This window comes from Oncorhynchus mykiss, chromosome 16 (genome assembly GCF_057628025.1).
Source record: "Oncorhynchus mykiss isolate SJ-2025 chromosome 16, ASM5762802v1, whole genome shotgun sequence".
Classification (NCBI taxonomy): domain Eukaryota; kingdom Metazoa; phylum Chordata; class Actinopteri; order Salmoniformes; family Salmonidae; genus Oncorhynchus; species Oncorhynchus mykiss.
This window is the reverse complement of record NC_143037.1, coordinates 36,127,561-36,144,966: the sequence shown is the minus strand read 5'-3', so window position 1 is coordinate 36,144,966 and position 17,406 is coordinate 36,127,561. Positions and strand designations below refer to the sequence as shown.

Here is a 17,406-nt window from a genome sequence, read left to right as displayed (position 1 = left end):
AGATAGCCCGGTTAGCCAATGTGCGGGAGCACTGGTTGGTCGGCCCAATTGAGGTAGTATGTACATGAATGTATAGTTAAAGTGACTATGCATATATGATAAACAGAGAGTAGCAGCAGCGTAAAAAGAGGGGTTGGGGGGAAACACAATGCAAATAGTCCAGGTAGCCATTTGATTACCTGTTCAGAAGTCTTATTGCTTGGGGGTAAAAACTGTTGAGAAGTCTTTTTGTCCTAGACTTGGCACTCTGGTACCTCTTGCCATGCGGTAGTAGAGAGAACAGTCTATGACTGGGGTGGCTGGGGTCATTGACCATTTTTAGGGCCTTCCTCTGGCACCGCCTGGTGTAGAGGTCCTGGATGGCAGGCAGCTTAGCCCCAGTGATGTACTGGGCTGTACGCACTACCCTCTGTAGTGCCTTGCATTCAGAGGCCGAGCAATTGCCGTACCAGGCAGTGATGCCAACCAGTCTCAATGTTGCAGCTGTAGAATTTTTTTTGAGGATCTCAGGACCCATGCCAAATCTTTTTAGTTTCCTGAGGGGGAATAGGCTTTGTCGTGCCCTCTTCATGACTGTCTTGGTGTTTGGACCATTCCAGTTTGTTGTTGATGTGGACACCAAGGAATTTGAAACTCCACTACAGCCCTGTCGATGAGAATGGGGCGTGCTCGGTCCTCCTTTTCCTGAAGTCCACAATGATCTCCTTTGTCTTGGTTGCTTTGAGGGATAGATTGTTATTCTGGCACCACCCGGCCAGGTTTCTGACCTCCTCCCTATAGGCCGTCTCGTTGCTGTCAGTGATCAGGCCTACCACTGTTGTGTTGTCTGCAAACTAATGATGGTGTTGGAGTCGTGCCTGGCCATGCAGTTGTAGGTGAACAGGTAGTACAGGAGGGGACTGAGCACGCACCCATGGGGAGCTCCTGTGTTAAGGATTGGCAGATGTGTTGCTACTTACCCTCACCACCTGGGGGCGACCCATCAGGAAGTCCAGGATCCAGTTGCAAAGGGAGGTGTTTAGTCCCAGGATCCTTAGCTTAGTGATGAGCTTTGAGGGTACTATGGTGTTGAACGCTGAGCTGTAGTCAATGAATAGCATTCTCCCATAAACGTTCCTTTTGTCCAGGTGGGAAAGGGCAGTGTGGAGTGCAATAGAGATTGCATCATCTGTGGATCTGTTTGGGCGGTATGCAAATTGAAGTGGGTCTAGGGTTTCTTTGATAACGGTGTTGATGTGAGCCATTACCAACCTTTCAAAGCACTTCATGGCTACGGACGTCAGTGCTACGCGTCTGTAGTCATTTAGGCAGGTTACCTTAGTGTTCTTGGACCAAGGGACTATGGTGGTCTGCTTGAAACATGTTGGTATTGCAGACTCAATCAGGGACATGTTGAACATGTCAGTGAAGACACTTGCCAGTTGGTCAGCACATGCCCGGAGCATGCGTCCTGGTAATCCTTCTGGCCCCGCAGCCTTGTGTATGTTGACCTGTTTAAAGGTCTTACTCACGTCGGCTACGAAGAGCGTGATCACACAGTCGTCCGGAACAGCTGATGCTCTCATGCATGCCTCAGTGTTGATTGCCTCGAAGCGAGCATAGAAGTGATTTAGCTCGTCTGGTAGGCTTTTGTCACTGGGAAGCTCGCGGCTGTGCTTCCCTTTGTAGTCTGTAATAGTTTGCAAGCCCTGCCACATAAGACAAGCGTTGGAGCCGGTGTAGTATGATTCAATCTTAGCCCTGTATTGACGCTTTGCATGTTTGATGGTTCGTCGCGGGGCATATCAGGATTTCTTGTAAGCTTCCGGGTTAGAGTCCCGTACCTTGAAAGCGGCAGCTCTACCCTTTAGCTCAGTGCGAATGTTGCCAGTAATCCATGGCTTCTGGTTGGGGTATGTACATACAGTCACTGTGGGGACGACGTCCTCGATGCACTTATTGATAAAGCCAGTGACTGATGTGGTCTACTCCTCAATGCCATCGGAAGAATCCCGGAACATGTTTCAGTCTGTGATAGCAAAACTGTCCTGTAGTTTACCATCTGCTTCATCTGACCACTTTTTTATAGACCGAGTCACTGGTGCTTCCTGCTTTAATTTTAGCTTGTAAGCAGGAATCAGGAGGATAGAGTTGTGGTCGGATTTACCAAATGGAGGGCGAGGGAGAGCTTTGGACGCGTCTCTGTGTGTGGCGTACACGTGATCTAGAATTATTTTCCCTCTGGTTGCACATTTAACATGTTGATAGAAATTTGGTAGAACTGATTTAAGTTTCCCTGCATTAAAGTCTCCGGCCACTAGGAGCGCTGCCTGGGTGAGTGGTTTCCTGTTTGCTTATTACCTTATACAGCTGACTGAGTGCGGTCTTAGTGCCAGCATCTATCTGTGGTGGTAAATAAACAGCCACGAAAAGTATAGCTGAAAACTCTCGAGGCAAGTAGTGTGGTCTGCAATTTATCACAATATACTCTACTTCAGGCGAGCCAAATCTAGACTTCCTTAGATTTCGTGCACCAGCTGTTGTTTACAAATATGCACAGACTACAAATATGCACAGACCGCAAAGGTCCTGACCAGGCATCCGGCTCTTTGTCCTCTGTACCTGCGTCCCTTCCTCTTGCAAATAACGGCCCTGTGGGGTGTTTGGAGAGGGTTAGTGTTAGTAGATAGTTAGTTGAAATGTAGAGCATCAAATAAAGTGTTACCTAATACAAATTAAGTATTTTTTTAAAACGGTCTGTTTGAGATACAAGTTTGAGGTGGGTCTTTTCTAATCGTTTTTTTCTCCAATTTATGCTTTGGCCACAAATATGAGTATAGGATGAGTCAACAACATTATTTTGGTTTGAGTTAACCGAATGTGAACTTTTATAAGTGAGATTTTCACTGGACAGGTAGTTTACGGTTAGAGACAGAAAGCGTCTGCATGTTGTTGTGGCAATCTGTAATGCTTTAATGCACTGCCAGTGTTAGTGTCCACTCTGGCTTGAAGGCGAGCCTAGGAGGGTAATATTGTTAAAGGCAGGCCCTTAAGTACCTATTGCATCTGAAAGGAAATGGGAGTCAGGGGCAGGGCTCGTGTGCTTGAAGATATTACCAAAATACAGGATGGACCTTGGGTGCTTTTGTCTACTGGTGGACGTCTAGACCAGACTGAGAGCTCTGATCTGCCAATTCAGCACTGTACTGTAGTCTCCTCATTCCAGTAGACCTCCATTAGGCAGCCCATCCCCCTCGCTGATGTGCTGGAAGAGACTGAATGTTATGTTTGAGCCATGTTTATTTGCTTAGACATTAGACTGGTATAGTTTTGGCAAACGTTCTATTTTTATAAGCTTCTATAATCTGTCCTTCTGTATTTCCTCCATGTACATTCATTTGTCAACCACACCAAATTGCTTGTCTAAGGTGGATAGTTATGTCACTATGATGTCACATTTGTCACTACGGCACATGGTTTTACAGTAAGTCCTTTTTTGGCGCAGTCTTTCCCAAACGTCTCTCCTCTCCATGCCTCACACCATCCCTCCTTCTCCCCTCTTTTTATCTCGATCCTCTATACAGTATAAACAAGTCATCCAGCAGAAGTAGGTCAGGTTTCTCCTCTCCCCTATTCTTTTCCCATCCCTCTTCCTCCCTCCCTCTCTCAACTGCTCTCTCCCTCCCCCGCTCTCAATCCCTCACACCATCCCTCCCTCTCTTTATCCCTCTCCCTTGTTGTCCCTCTCTTCTGTCTCTCTCCATCTCCATCTCTTACCTCTGTCCTGTACAACAAAGATGATTTGTGAATGCCTACCATTAGACATAATGGGGTCCCTTTAGTAGCTGTGGTGCAGGTAATGTATCAGAATGTTGTATTCCTGCCATTAGCGTTCTCAGCTATGAGCTAGCACTCCATTAGGGAGATGACTGACTGGAGCTCCTGTCTAGTTAGTAGCTCCTTTAGCATGCTGCGTATATATAGAACCCAAACAAAGCAGTCGTCAGTTCACAGCTTACCAATGAGACGCGGGAGAGAGATTGTTTAAATTTTCTCCAATAAAATGTATTACTTACTTGTTGTCAGTTTTGGTGTACAGTAAGCTGACTTACAGACTTACTTCCACTTGTTGCGGTCAATAGCACTAAGTAGATTTTTGTTGCATTGTTAGCAACCTTTTTATGGGTGAACATGAGCAAAACATTCCTGTACACACACACAACGGAATATCCCATGTAAATATCCCAGATTGGGATGGCTATATAATGTCTGTTATCTAACAGAGCAGTGGGGAATTTGTCTCTGAGAGGTTGATTTAACCACTATGACTCAGGGCCAACTGCATGCCGAGCTAATGCACTTTAAATTGGGCTCATTCCACATTGCTTCCCTAGTGCTCTCCTAGCGCTTAGCAGCATTATGGCCCAGCAAAGGCCAGCCAGTGAGAAGACGTGTATTAGCCATTTTGGAGCTGACAGTGAGCTGGCTCATACAGGATGTGCATCCCAAATAGCACCCTACCCCTATAATTTACTGTCCCATCAGGGAAGAACAGACAAGAGAGTAGTAGTAGTAGTGACCCCTTGGGGTATACACTACCGTTCAAAAGAATGGGGTCACTTAGAATGTCCTTGTTTTTCAAAGAAAAGCTAATTTTCTGTCCATTCAAATAACATCAAATTGATCAGAAATACAGTGTAGACATTGTTAATGTTGTAAATGACTATTGTAGCTGGAATATCTATATAGGCGTATACAGGCCCATTATCAGCAACCATCACTCCTGTGTTCCAAAGGCACATTGTGTTAGCTAATCCAAGTTTATCATTTTAAAAGGCTAATTGATCATTAGAAAACCCTTTTGCAATTATGTTAGCACAGCTGAAAACTGTTGTTCTGATTAAAGAAACAATAAAACTTGCCTTCTGTAGACTAGTTGAGTATCTGGAGCATCAGCATTTGTGGCTTCAATTACAGGCTCAAAATGGCCAGAAGCAAAGCACTTTCTTCTGAAACTCGTCAGTCTATTCTTGTTCTGAGAAATGAAGGCTATTCCATACGAGAAATTGCCAAGAAACTAAAGATCTCGTACAACGCTGTGTACTACCCCCTTCACAGAACAGCGCAAACTGGCCCTAACCAGAATAGAAAGGAGTGGGAGGCCCTGGTGCACAGCTGATCAAGAGGACGAAGTAAATTTGAGTGTCTAGTTTGAGAAACAGATGCCTCCACAAGTCCTCAACTGGCAGCCTCATTAAATAGTACCTGCAAAACACCAGTTTCAATGTCAACAGTGAAGAGGCGACTCCGTTATCCTTATAGCTAACTATTATTATGAAAAGTAACGAACATGATATCGTGGTGCTGCTGCTAGCTAGCTAACTGCTAGCCTCGACCACATCTAGGATAGCTAGCTAGCTACCGTTAGCTACTGACGTGATATTTATATATGTACCTGTGGCTAGCTACATAAAATATCATGTCAGAATTGTGACGGGGAAACGTTGCCCTAGGGCCTAGTAGGCAGACATTGTCTCCCGCAATGTAAACAACGTTCTCACATAGCCAGCTACACTTTTCTCCTATGTCTGGGATTCAGCTGGCTAAAGTTAGCTTGTAACTTCGATAGCAGTTAGCTAGGATACTGACATGACATTTAGCTATTCTGCGATTCTGACATTGCTTTATTATGTACGCATATGTAAGTAAATGTATGTCACGTCAGCATCTAGCGGTCGAAGCTAGCTAGCTTACCTAACTACTTTGCTAACTGTATCCCCACAGAAAGTGTAGACTTGAAGTTTTACAGTTTACATTGTGTGAGGCAACCCGACTTCTCCGCTACTTTCCCCAAAGGGTTCGCCTGATTTGAAAATGGGGTCATGAGACAGCTCTGAATAAAATAAAAATGTGCCGCTAAGTTCATAGAACAGTTCATAGAATGCGGTTGTGATAAACAGAGTGCTTTCTGTTTTTCTCCTGCAAATGTGGCTCTGAATTTGAACCAGTTGGAGCCACTGTATTATGACCCCATTCCTGACATCTAAGAATCTCAGGAACATGAGCTGCTCACAAGCTGTGCAGGACAACATTAGAGCAGACAGGACCAGGCATAATCAGACTGTGGGGAAAAGCACCACATCATTGAAAGCAATTATCTACACACAAGATCATACAGAATTATTGCCTGGTGATCTTCTGATCACTTCCCAATAACTTTCTAAATAATTGCAGTCACTTCAAACCATACTTCCTTCAGGTTGAAATACTGCCAAAGTACTGTCAGACTGATATGTAATAACAGACTGTAATAGCCCAGAATAAAAAAAGTTAACATTGGCTGTTGATTGGATTACCACTTACCAATAACTATTTTTATGTCACCACATTCTATAAGCATAGGGTAAAGTATAAAAGGGCATTGAATATTCAGTTTTAATCTAGCAAATTATGGTATGGATATGAAAGTGGTTCATGTAATGTGGTGCGTGCTGGTGGCAGGGAAGTCAGGCGCAGGAGAATGAACTTGGTCAAAACGGAGCTGTTTAATAAACATCAAAACCTCCGAAAACCAAAGTATACAAAATAACAAATAGAGGGTGCAAAACCCGTCGCCCACCAGAATATCAATAAACACCTACATACAACAAACAATCTCCGACAAGGATATGAGGGGAAACATGTAATTGATGGGATTGGAACCAGGTGTGTAGGAAGACGAGACAAAACCAATGGAAAATGGATCAACGATGGCTAGAAGGTCGGGGACGTCGAAGCGCCGAACACCGCCCGAACAAGGAGAGGGACCGACTTCGGCGGATGTCACGACAGTTCAGATGTATTGCAGCTCACATTTTGTTTGTCTGTCCATTTATTTCTGCAGACAAGCTCCCAAAGCCACCCAGGATGTGTTCCCTAGGCATCCTGGGCCTCCTGGTGGATTTAAAGGACTACGCAGAGTAGCTCCACTCTGTTGCTATGGCCCAGATAGTCCCAGCCCCAACTGACAAGGCTCCAATAGGCCAAATACCTGTAATGAATACCATGTCTTCTATTGGTCATACAGCCAATCATAGATAGATGAGTAGCCCTTGTCCTTTGACAATTCCTACTACGTCTGTCAAAGAGCAGCGTTTAGCCAGTACATGTACTGAAAATTTGTCAAATAGACTCAAGATTGTTCTGCAATGGGGACAAAAGTTATATATATTTGTTTTTTCAGACAGTGTATTGGTTGAACCATGCCTTATAACCGATTAGTAGGATTTGTCAATGGGTAGGGGCTATGAGTCTATCTGTGATTTGATTATGACTATTTGAAGACACATTTGTAGTGTGTGTAGGGGCTGTGGTCACCAATCATCCTCCCGGAGACCTATTCCCCAGTAAATTTCCACCCCAACCATCACATATAACAACCAATTCCGCCAAACAAGTTCTTGTTGAGAAGCTGAGGGTAATTGGGTGTGTGCAATACTAAGTCGTCCACCTTTCCTGTCACGGGAGGAGATTATAGTTGTGTATAGTAATGTCAGTGTTCGGGAAAGCTGGTGATGACCATGTAAATAAAGCCACTCCTATTTTGTTCTCGATACCATCAATGACTACTTCGTTGCTGCTCTATACCTGCTACCTGATTATGTTTAGCTAAAACCCTCTTACCTTGAGCTATTTTCCTTTCACAGGAACACCTTCCCGAGCTTGAGCACATGTAAAACAATAACTGGAAAAGATGCTTACATGCCATGATTTAGACTTTCATCATAACCTTGTTTACGATCTGTTTATTATGTTGTGTGATGATCTGACGAGACAACAACCTTTCATTGCAGTCGGCTTTCTTTATTCACTTTCAACAGCAGAAACCATTCCAAAATGTGTAATTCAAGATGGTTTACTTGTTAGAAAAATTGTAAAGTTCTAATATCCAGTATCATCAAAGTCCATTCTGTAAAATTCTGAAATAAGCATTGAGATGCTACTGAAGATTATACCATATAGTCTGCCTTGTAGATGATCAGTAGTCTGCCCTGTAGATGATCAGTAGTCTGCCCTGTAGATAATCAGTAGTCTGCTCTGTAGATGATCAGTAGTCTGCTCTGTAGGTGATCAGTAGTCTGCTCTGTATTCTGCCCTGTAGATGATCAGTAGTCTGCTCTGTATTCTGCCCTGTAGATGATCAGTATTCTGCCCTGTAGATGATCAGTATTCTGCCCTGTAGATGATCAGTATTCTGCCCTGTAGATGATCAGTAGTCTACTCTGTATTCTGCCCTGTAGATGATCAGTAGTCTGCCCTGTAGATGATCAGTAGTCTGCTCTGTAGATGATCAGTAGTCTTCTCTGTATTCTGCCCTGTAGATGATCAGTAGTCTGCCCTGTAGATGATCAGTAGTCTGCCCTGTAGATTATCAGTAGTCTGCTCTGTATTCTGCTCTGTAGATGATCAGTAGTCTGCCCTGTAGATGATCAGTAGTCTGCCCTGTAGATGATCAGTAGTCTGTCCTGTAGATAATCAGTAGTCTGCTCTGTATTCTGCCCTGTAGATGATCAGTAGTCTGCCCTGTATTCTGCCCTGTAGATGATCAGTAGTCTGCCCTGTAGATGATCAGTAGTCTGTCCTGTAGATGATCAGTAGTCTGCCCTGTAGATGATCAGTAGTCTGCTCTGTATTCTGTTCTGTAGATGATCAGTAGTCTTCTCTGTATTCTGCCCTGTAGATGATCAGTAGTCCGCCCTGTAGATGATCAGTAGTCTGCTCTGTATTCTGCCCTGTAGATGATCAGTAGTCTGCCCTGTAGATGATCAGTAGTCTGCCCTGTAGATGATCAGTAGTCTGCCCTGTAGATGATCAGTAGTCTGCCCTGTAGATGATCAGTAGTCTGCCCTGTAGATGATCAGTAGTCTGCCCTGTATTCTGCCCTGTAGTTGATCAGTAGTCTGCCCTGTAGATGATCAGTAGTCTGCCCTGTATTCTGCCCTGTAGATGATCAGTAGTCTGCCCTGTAGATGATCAGTAGTCTGCCCTGTAGATGATCAGTAGTCTGCCCTGTATTCTGCCCTGTAGATGATCAGTAGTCTGCCCTGTAGATGATGAATAGACGGCAGACAGGGTATAGTCCAGGATGGTCCACCTTGGAAGAAGGCTGTTCTGGTCCTGCGTTTTCTATTGAAAACAATATAACAATGATATTGCAAATTAAGCATGTATTATGTATGCCTTTAGTTTTGGTGACAAAACAAAGTAGCCTACACACTTGTGGAAGTTTGTCGCTTTCAGGATCCAGCTCCAACTGACAGATTGAATACCATGTGCATACATTTTTTTGAAGGGGTAAGGGGTGGGCTCTAGGTGATTCTATCAGCCAATCGGAGCTTAATGTATCAAATTTGTATCCCCACACCTGTACAGTCTGACTGAGCATTTCAGTGATGGAGGCTCAGGGAAATAATTGATAAAAAAATGAACACACACATTGATTTATTAGACATAAAATTGTAAATTAAGAACACTGCATCGGGGCTATAAGTGACTCTTAAATTGTGCTAAATCACAAAAATGTCCATATTCAGCATGTTTCTAGTCAAGAATACCACATATGTTTCTTTTGTAGGCCTAACATCTTACATTTTTGGTCCCTCAGTATTTCCTCCTTCCTACCTTGTGTTAGTGTCTTTGGAACATCGAACATAGCTAGTGAGTCAAAAAAGAATCTGAAGATCTTGTGGCTCTTTTAAAGAACAAAGGGCATATGTTATGGCCCCTCGTGTATCCTCTGCTATTGAAATGCGCTCCCCAAAGTCTTGACAGAGAGTGTGGAAAGTCTGCCTTCAAAGTTTCTCACCTCACAACAGGCGCCTTAATTACTCCCTCGTCTGCACTGAGCGGAGAGGGAAAACAGATTTTGTCTTGATTTATTTATGAACCGCCCGAACCGCTGCCTCTCTTTCTCCCTCTCAAACTCTGTCTCTCCCGCCATCTCTTTCTCTCTTTATTATTTTGGTCTCTCTCTATTGAGTCAGTTTGGGCGGTGGAGTGGTGGGGTAGGGGTAGCTAAGCTTTGAAGTTCCTCTGCATGGCGTTTCCATGGCAACGTCACTTTTAACTTCAGCACTCATTGCACTGTGGTGCCGCTCTTTTGAGACTGTTAGTAAACAACTGGCTCCGAATGTGTTTGTGGATATGCCTGTGGTAGACATAACGTCCCTAAGTGTCCGGGTTCTGATGTGTGCTGGACCACAGATGTTATAAGCCTAATAGCGTCTGGGCCAGACAAAACAGTGTGGGTTTGATTCCCACTGGAGCACCCATATGTACGCACACACTAAGTCGCTTTGGATAAAAGCGGCTGTTAAATGGCATATATACCTGTGAAATGTATAGCCGATTGTAACAAAACAAGCATGCTCCCAGTTGATGTAAGATGGTGCCTAGGCCTAACTCAACCACTCTGCATCTATCATGATCTCCTTCACGTGTCTGCCTCACCTGTTGTCCATTGATTCTTGATCAATGACTGCGATAGTGTCAACCCATTGTCATGAGCTCAGACTGATAGGGGTTGTTACACTAACTATCTCCCAATTTGTCTCTGTCTGTCCCTAACAGAAAGCGTACTGTGGCCACTGCAGTGAAAGGATATGGGGGCTGGGGAGGCAGGGCTACAAGTGTATCAACTGCAAACTGCTGGTCCATAAGCGCTGTCACACACTTGTCCCTCTGACCTGCCAAAGGCATATGGTGAGTACCATAGATATAGTATCTCATGACGGATTGGACAGTACTCTGCCTAATCCGTCATGTTAAAGCATCGGAACCACATATGATTTATAGAGCCTTCATAAGCACTAAGACACTTCACAAATGGCATTGAAAAAGGCATAATGGTGAGCTTATAATTGATAGGGTGAAACTAAGTTTTGCATTTTAATTATTCAACTTTTGCGTAAAATAAGATTACATTCAGGAATAAAATGGCGAATTATGAAGACATCTAAATGAAACATTACTATTTGAAGTACTGGTGTATATTTGTAACAGAGTAAATTCTGTTCTGCCTGAGCGTGAATCGAACTAGCACAACACATATATATATATATATATATAACTCAAAGCCAACCTTCTTTGTCAACAGAGCAAAAGACTGGTCTGTTATTTCATGAGAAACAGTTGGCTTTAGTTCTCAATATACTCCAGCTAACATGCTATGGGCGAGTTTCACATCCACTATCTTTAGATATAGGCTGCATCCAAAATGGCACCCTATTCCCTATGTAATGCACTATTTTTGACCAGAACTGGGCCCTGTTCAAAATAAGTGCACTATATAGGGAACAGGGTGCCATTTGGGATGCACCCATACTGCAGTGTACTGTATACTGAGACATCATGAGGTTGATCTCTAGTGACAGACGGTTAACATACAGAATCTAAGGGGTCCTTGCAATCAGCCCGTTTGGCATTTAGACTAAAGCAAACCCGGTGCCTGAAAACCCAGGGCAATAGTCAACCAATGTCCACTTTAGTATATCTCTATGCTGTGTTTTGTTTCTTCATGTAATCTGACGATTGTCTATCAACAAACATTTTGATCCCCGTTGAAATGGCACATGAGATTTCCCTGTTGATTAGATAGCGAGGTGAGCCTCATGGTTAGAACTGCATAAAATACATTTTAAGTGCTTTGTTGTGAGACATATGCAGACTTCTCAACTTCTGTGGTCTTTTGTTAAAAAGATGTCTATCACCGTGGAACACCTCTTAAAATAAATCCCCTTCTTCCCAGTGTATCCAAATACCTAGTTATGATTAGCTTGATGCTCTTTGTCAGCCTCACTTGGTTGAGGCTATTTGCCTGTCTTCTCTTGGCAGGAGCCAGTCATGCCATCACAGGAGCCCCCTTTAGATGAGAAGAGTGAAGAGGTAGACCTCCTCCCTCAAGACACAGAGGATACAGATGGAAGTAAGTTCCTATAAAACAATATAGACTTAAAGATGCGTAAGTCATGTTAGAAGCAAGCAGATTCATTACTTACCAACAACTGCTGCACATTCCAATAAAGTACATTACCTTTTAAAGTTCACTTTCCTTGCTTACAGTTTTGTGGGTCAGAGTGCAGTATTTATTTAGATTCATAGCACAAACATTTGTTAGCATGTTTCTCACACTGGCTTTAGCCACGGAGGGGGGGGGGGGGGGGGCAGGCCTATGCTGGCAAGTGCATAGGGGTTGCCTAGCAACAAAATTCTTACTTACTCAACCTTTAATATGTGATGTAGTCAAATAAGATATCTTGTGGTCTTCGCCTTGAGACCACTCAAGACCACAAACGTGCAAGCTTGGTCTCATTGTCTTGATACATTGGGCCTGGGCCTGTATGCAAAAAAGGTTCTCAGAGTAGCAGTGCTGATCTTTCTTATTCCTTATGAAAAGGCAAAACTGATCCTAAATCAGCACTCCTACCATGAGACACTTTGTGAACACTAATTTCAAAGGCTTTAAAAGGCACTATTCAATGAAAACCAATAACTAGCTTGGAACTTTCTCCCACACAGTGAAAGAGCATGTTTGAATCAGTATGCCTTTGTTGTTTACAGACTGATCAGAAAGTTGCATGTGCTATTCTGCACAGCACAATTTGTAAAATAATAAGAAAAAATATATATTTCTAAGTGTGCGATTTTTACCCCAGTTGTTTCTGCCAGAAGCAGCACCTTGAACAATATGCACTGCTGTGCACAGGGCCTTCCTTGTTTTTGTGCATTGGTTCTCTATCAGGGTTAGTGTGAAGGTTGGACACCCAGTAGGTGGTCACTCATCCAGCAGCAGACTAGACAGTAGGTTGTACAATAGTATAGTAGAATAATAATTATATTTGGGCAGTGGCAGGAAAAAGCTGAACCTCACTCTGAACAGCATTGGGCCCTCTGCTGGTCACAAGGGTGAACTATACGTCCCACAATGCTCCTTTGAGAGGAGGCAAGGAATCAAGGAAAGATTAATTGAGAAGGAGTCAACGGGAGAATCTCAATTGCATTTCCTTGATTCCTCATGTCCTCTCTCTTTGCCTCAATCTCAAAACCCATTGGATGAGAAGGTGAGAGGTCCCTTCTGACCTTCTCATCCAATGGATAAGGACCTTCTCAAAATGATCTTGGACCTTCTTCTCCAATACGTTTGAAGAGACGAGGAGATAGAATGCAATGAGTGGCGGAAAGACTATTCGAGATAGAGCCATGGATTCTTGTGGAACACCCTATTTAAATGGAAATGTCTGTAGACTATAGAGATCTCTAAGGTTTTTAATCCTCAGTCCACTCTAGGTAGGACTGCATTAAAGCTTAGGTAACAAGTTATTTCTCTCTTGTCTTCAGTACCTTTCCTACCACACAATTGCAAGATGGATAAAGTTGAAGAGGACTCCGAGGTGAGTTTATTCAGACACAGTAAATAATGCATTCTTATAATAAATATGCTTATCATATCAACATGTGCATGACACTAGCTCTATCTATGACCATAACGCTTCCCTCAAGCCTGACAGGAACCTTTGGGTCGAAACGCTACACTAAATACACTGCAGGACCTTTCAACAGTGTACGGTTATCTACAGTGAGTGCCACAAGTATTGGGACAGTGACACATGTTTGTTGTTTTGGCTCTGTTACAGTTAAGTATTTGGTCCCATATTCCTAGCACGCAATGATAACATCAAGCTTGTGATTCTACAAACTTGTTAGATGCATTTGCTGTTTGTTTTGGTTGTGTTTCAGATTATTTTGTGCCCTATAGAAATGAATGGTAAGTAATGTATTGACAGACTTTTATTGTAAATAAGAATCGAATATGTTTCTAAACACTTCTACATTATGTGGATGCTACCATGATTACGGATAGTCCTGAATGAATCTTGAATAATGATGAGTGAGAAAGCTAAACACATAAATGTCATACTCCAAAGACATGCTAACCTCTCACTATTACAATAACAGGGGAAGTTAGCATTTTATATCATACTCCCAAGACATGCTAACCTCTCACTATTACAATAACAGGGGAAGTTGGCATTTTATATCATACCCCCAAGACATGCTAACCTCTCACTATTACAATAACAGGGGAAGTTAGCATTTTATATCATACTCCCAAGACATGCTAACCTCTCACTATTACAATAACAGGGGAGGTTAGCATTTTATATCATACCCCCAAGACATGCTAACCTCTCACTATTACAATAACAGGGGAGGTTAGCATTTTATATCATACCCCCAAGACATGCTAACCTCTCACTATTACAATAACAGGGGAGGTTAGCATTTTATATCATACCCCCAAGACATGCTAACCTCTCACTATTACAATAACAGGGGAGGTTAGCATTTTATATCATACCCCCAAGACATGCTAACCTCTCACTATTACAATAACAGGGGAGGTTAGCATTTTATATCATACTCCAAAGACATGCTAACCTCTCACTATTACAATAACAGGGGAGGTTAGCATTTTATATCATACCCCCAAGACATGCTAACCTCTCACTATTACAATAACAGGGGAGGTTAGCATTTTATATCATACCCCCAAGACATGCTAACCTCTCACTATTACAATAACAGGGGAGGTTAGCATTTTATATCATACCCCCAAGACATGCTAACCTCTCACTATTACAATAACAGGGGAAGTTAGCATTTTATATCATACTTCCAAGACATGCTAACCTCTCACTATTACAATAACAGGGGAGGTTAGCATTTTATATCATACCCCCAAGACATGCTAACCTCTCACTATTACAATAACAGGGGAGGTTAGCATTTTATATCATACCCCCAAGACATGCTAACCTCTCACTATTACAATAACAGGGGAGGTTAGCATTTTATATCATACCCCCAAGACATGCTAACCTCTCACTATTACAATAACAGGGGAGGTTAGCATTTTATATCATACCCCCAAGACATGCTAACCTCTCACTATTACAATAACAGGGGAGGTTAGCATTTTATATCATACCCCCAAGACATGCTAACCTCTCACCATTAGAATAACAGGGGAAGTTAGCATTTTATATCATACCCCCAAGACATGCTAACCTCTCACCATTACAATAACAGTGGAGGTTAGCATTTTATATCATACCCCCAAGACATGCTAACCTCTCACTATTACAATAACAGGGAGGTTAGCATTTTTTTTTAATGTAGAAGTGTTTAGAAACATTTTCTATTTTTATTTACATTAAGTGTCTCCTAAATCAAATCAAATCAAATCAAATGTATTTATATAGCCCTTCGTACATCAGCTGATATCTCAAAGTGCTGTACAGAAACCCAGCCTAAAACCCCAAACAGCAAGCAATGCAGGTGTAGAAGCACGGTGGCTAGGAAAAACTCCCTAGAAAGGCCAAAACCTAGGAAGAAACCTAGAGAGGAACCAGGCTATGTGGGGTGGCCAGTCCTCTTCTGGCTGTGCCGGGTGGAGATTATAACAAAACATGGTCAAGATGTTCAAATGTTCATAAATGACCAACATGGTCGAATAATAATAAGGCAGAATAGTTGAAACTGGACACAACACATTATTTGCCATTCATTTCTATTGGGCACAAAATAATCTGAAACATAACCAAAACAACAAATGTGTAGAGTCACAAGCTTGATGTCATCATTACGTGCTAGGTATACCAAATACCTAACATTTTACTACTTTAATATACATAAATTAAATATTTTTGGTCCCCTAAAATGGGGCAACTATGTACAAAACATGCTGTCATTTCTAAACGGTTCACCCAATATGGATGAAAATAACCTCAAATGAAAGCTGACAGTCTGCACTTTAAGTTCATAGTCATTGTATAATTTCAAATCCAAAGTGCTGGAATACAGAGCCTAAACAACAACAAAATGATCACTGGCCAAATACTTTTGAGCTCACTGCATGTCTCTTTCATAATGTTTCTCTCCCATCCAAACCTCCTTTACAGGATATCAAAGCGGTGGTAGATGGGATCGAAGGCATCAAGATCTCCCAGGGGCTGGCGCTGGGCTTGGGGGACTTCGACCTGATCCGGGTGATCGGCCGCGGCAGCTACGCCAAGGTGCTGCTGGTGCGACTCAAGAAGAACGAACAGATATACGCCATGAAGGTGGTCAAGAAGGAACTGGTGCACGACGACGAGGTGAGAGGGAGGAGGGGGAGAGGGAGGGAGGGTAAGAGGGGGAGAGAGAGAGAAACAGGGAGAGGAGGAAAAGGGAGGCAGAGAGATGGATCTGTAGAGCAGGCAGGGAGAAGTCAATAGACGTGCAGTGGTGAAGTAGGAAGACGAGAGGATCTTGGGGCGGAAAATGACAGAAAAAAAGATGAGGAGGAGTGAAGTAGGGATGAGTAAACAGAAAGGTGATGAAAGGGAGAGAGACTGGGTGAAAGAAGTCATTAAAGTAAGGAGGAAATGGTGCGGTATGAAAGGATAGGAAGATGGGGAGATGAAATGAGGGGGGAAAGAGGTAAAGGAGTAGAGCGGGAAGAGAGAAAGATGGGTAGAGACGAGAGTAATTGAGAGGTTATAGTTTCCACCTCTAGGTGGGGCTATGGTATTGCTATTAGACATAACACACCAGATTAATGACAGAACTACTACAGAGGGAGAGGATAGACATTTTGGATTGATTGTCCTCTGATGATAGTAATGTAATCATTGAGCTCTGAGTTCTTCACATTTCAATGGACAACCAAGAGATGGACGTAGCAACATTGCCAAAATGACCCACGTGGAAAGGACCATTCCTTCTATTGCCACTCAACATCCTGTTAAAGGGGCAATCCGGGATTATACATCGATATTTTAACTTTTACAGTGGTTACATTTCTCCCGCTCCCTGTTTATCTTACATAGTATGGCCGTTCAGAGCTTTGTAGATCTCTCCCAATAGATCTCTCCCAATGTTTTTTAGTGGATATCACACCGTATATTATAGATTCTATACATGTATAAATGCATATAGTGGCAAGAAAAAGTATGTGAAGCCTTTGAAATGACCTGGATTTCTGCATAAATTTGACATAACATTTGATCTGATTTCTAAGTCACAACAATAGACAAATACAGTGTTCTTAAACTAATAACACACAACTTATTGTATTTTTCTTGTCTATATTGAATACATAATTTAAGTATTCACATTGTAGGTTGGGGAAAGTATGTGAACCCTTAGGCTAATGACTTCTCCAAAACCTAATTGGAGTCAGGAGTCAACTAACCTGGAGTCGAAGCAATGAGACGAGATTTGAGATTTTGGTTAGAGCTGCACTGCCCCATAAACACTCACAAAATTTCGAACAAAAGAGATCTCAGAAGACCTAAGATTACGAATTGTTGCCTTGCATGAAGCTGGAAAGGGTTACAACAGTACGTT

At 42.6% G+C, this 17,406-nt stretch overlaps 1 protein-coding gene across 5 annotated transcripts in view; it reads left to right on the top strand.

Annotated features, from left to right (window-relative positions):
- LOC110491852 (protein kinase C, zeta) overlaps positions 1 to 17,406 on the top strand; it is a 153,405-nt gene that overhangs the window by 83,558 nt on the left and 52,441 nt on the right. For all 5 annotated transcript variants that reach the window (XM_036946742.2, XM_090202584.1, XM_036946747.2 and 2 more), the window contains 4 exons: positions 10,588 to 10,719; positions 11,851 to 11,941; positions 13,354 to 13,406; positions 15,978 to 16,172. In XM_036946742.2, the coding sequence (XP_036802637.1) occupies positions 10,588 to 10,719; positions 11,851 to 11,941; positions 13,354 to 13,406; positions 15,978 to 16,172 (471 nt within the window). The remainder of the gene's footprint in view (positions 1 to 10,587; positions 10,720 to 11,850; positions 11,942 to 13,353; positions 13,407 to 15,977; positions 16,173 to 17,406) is intronic.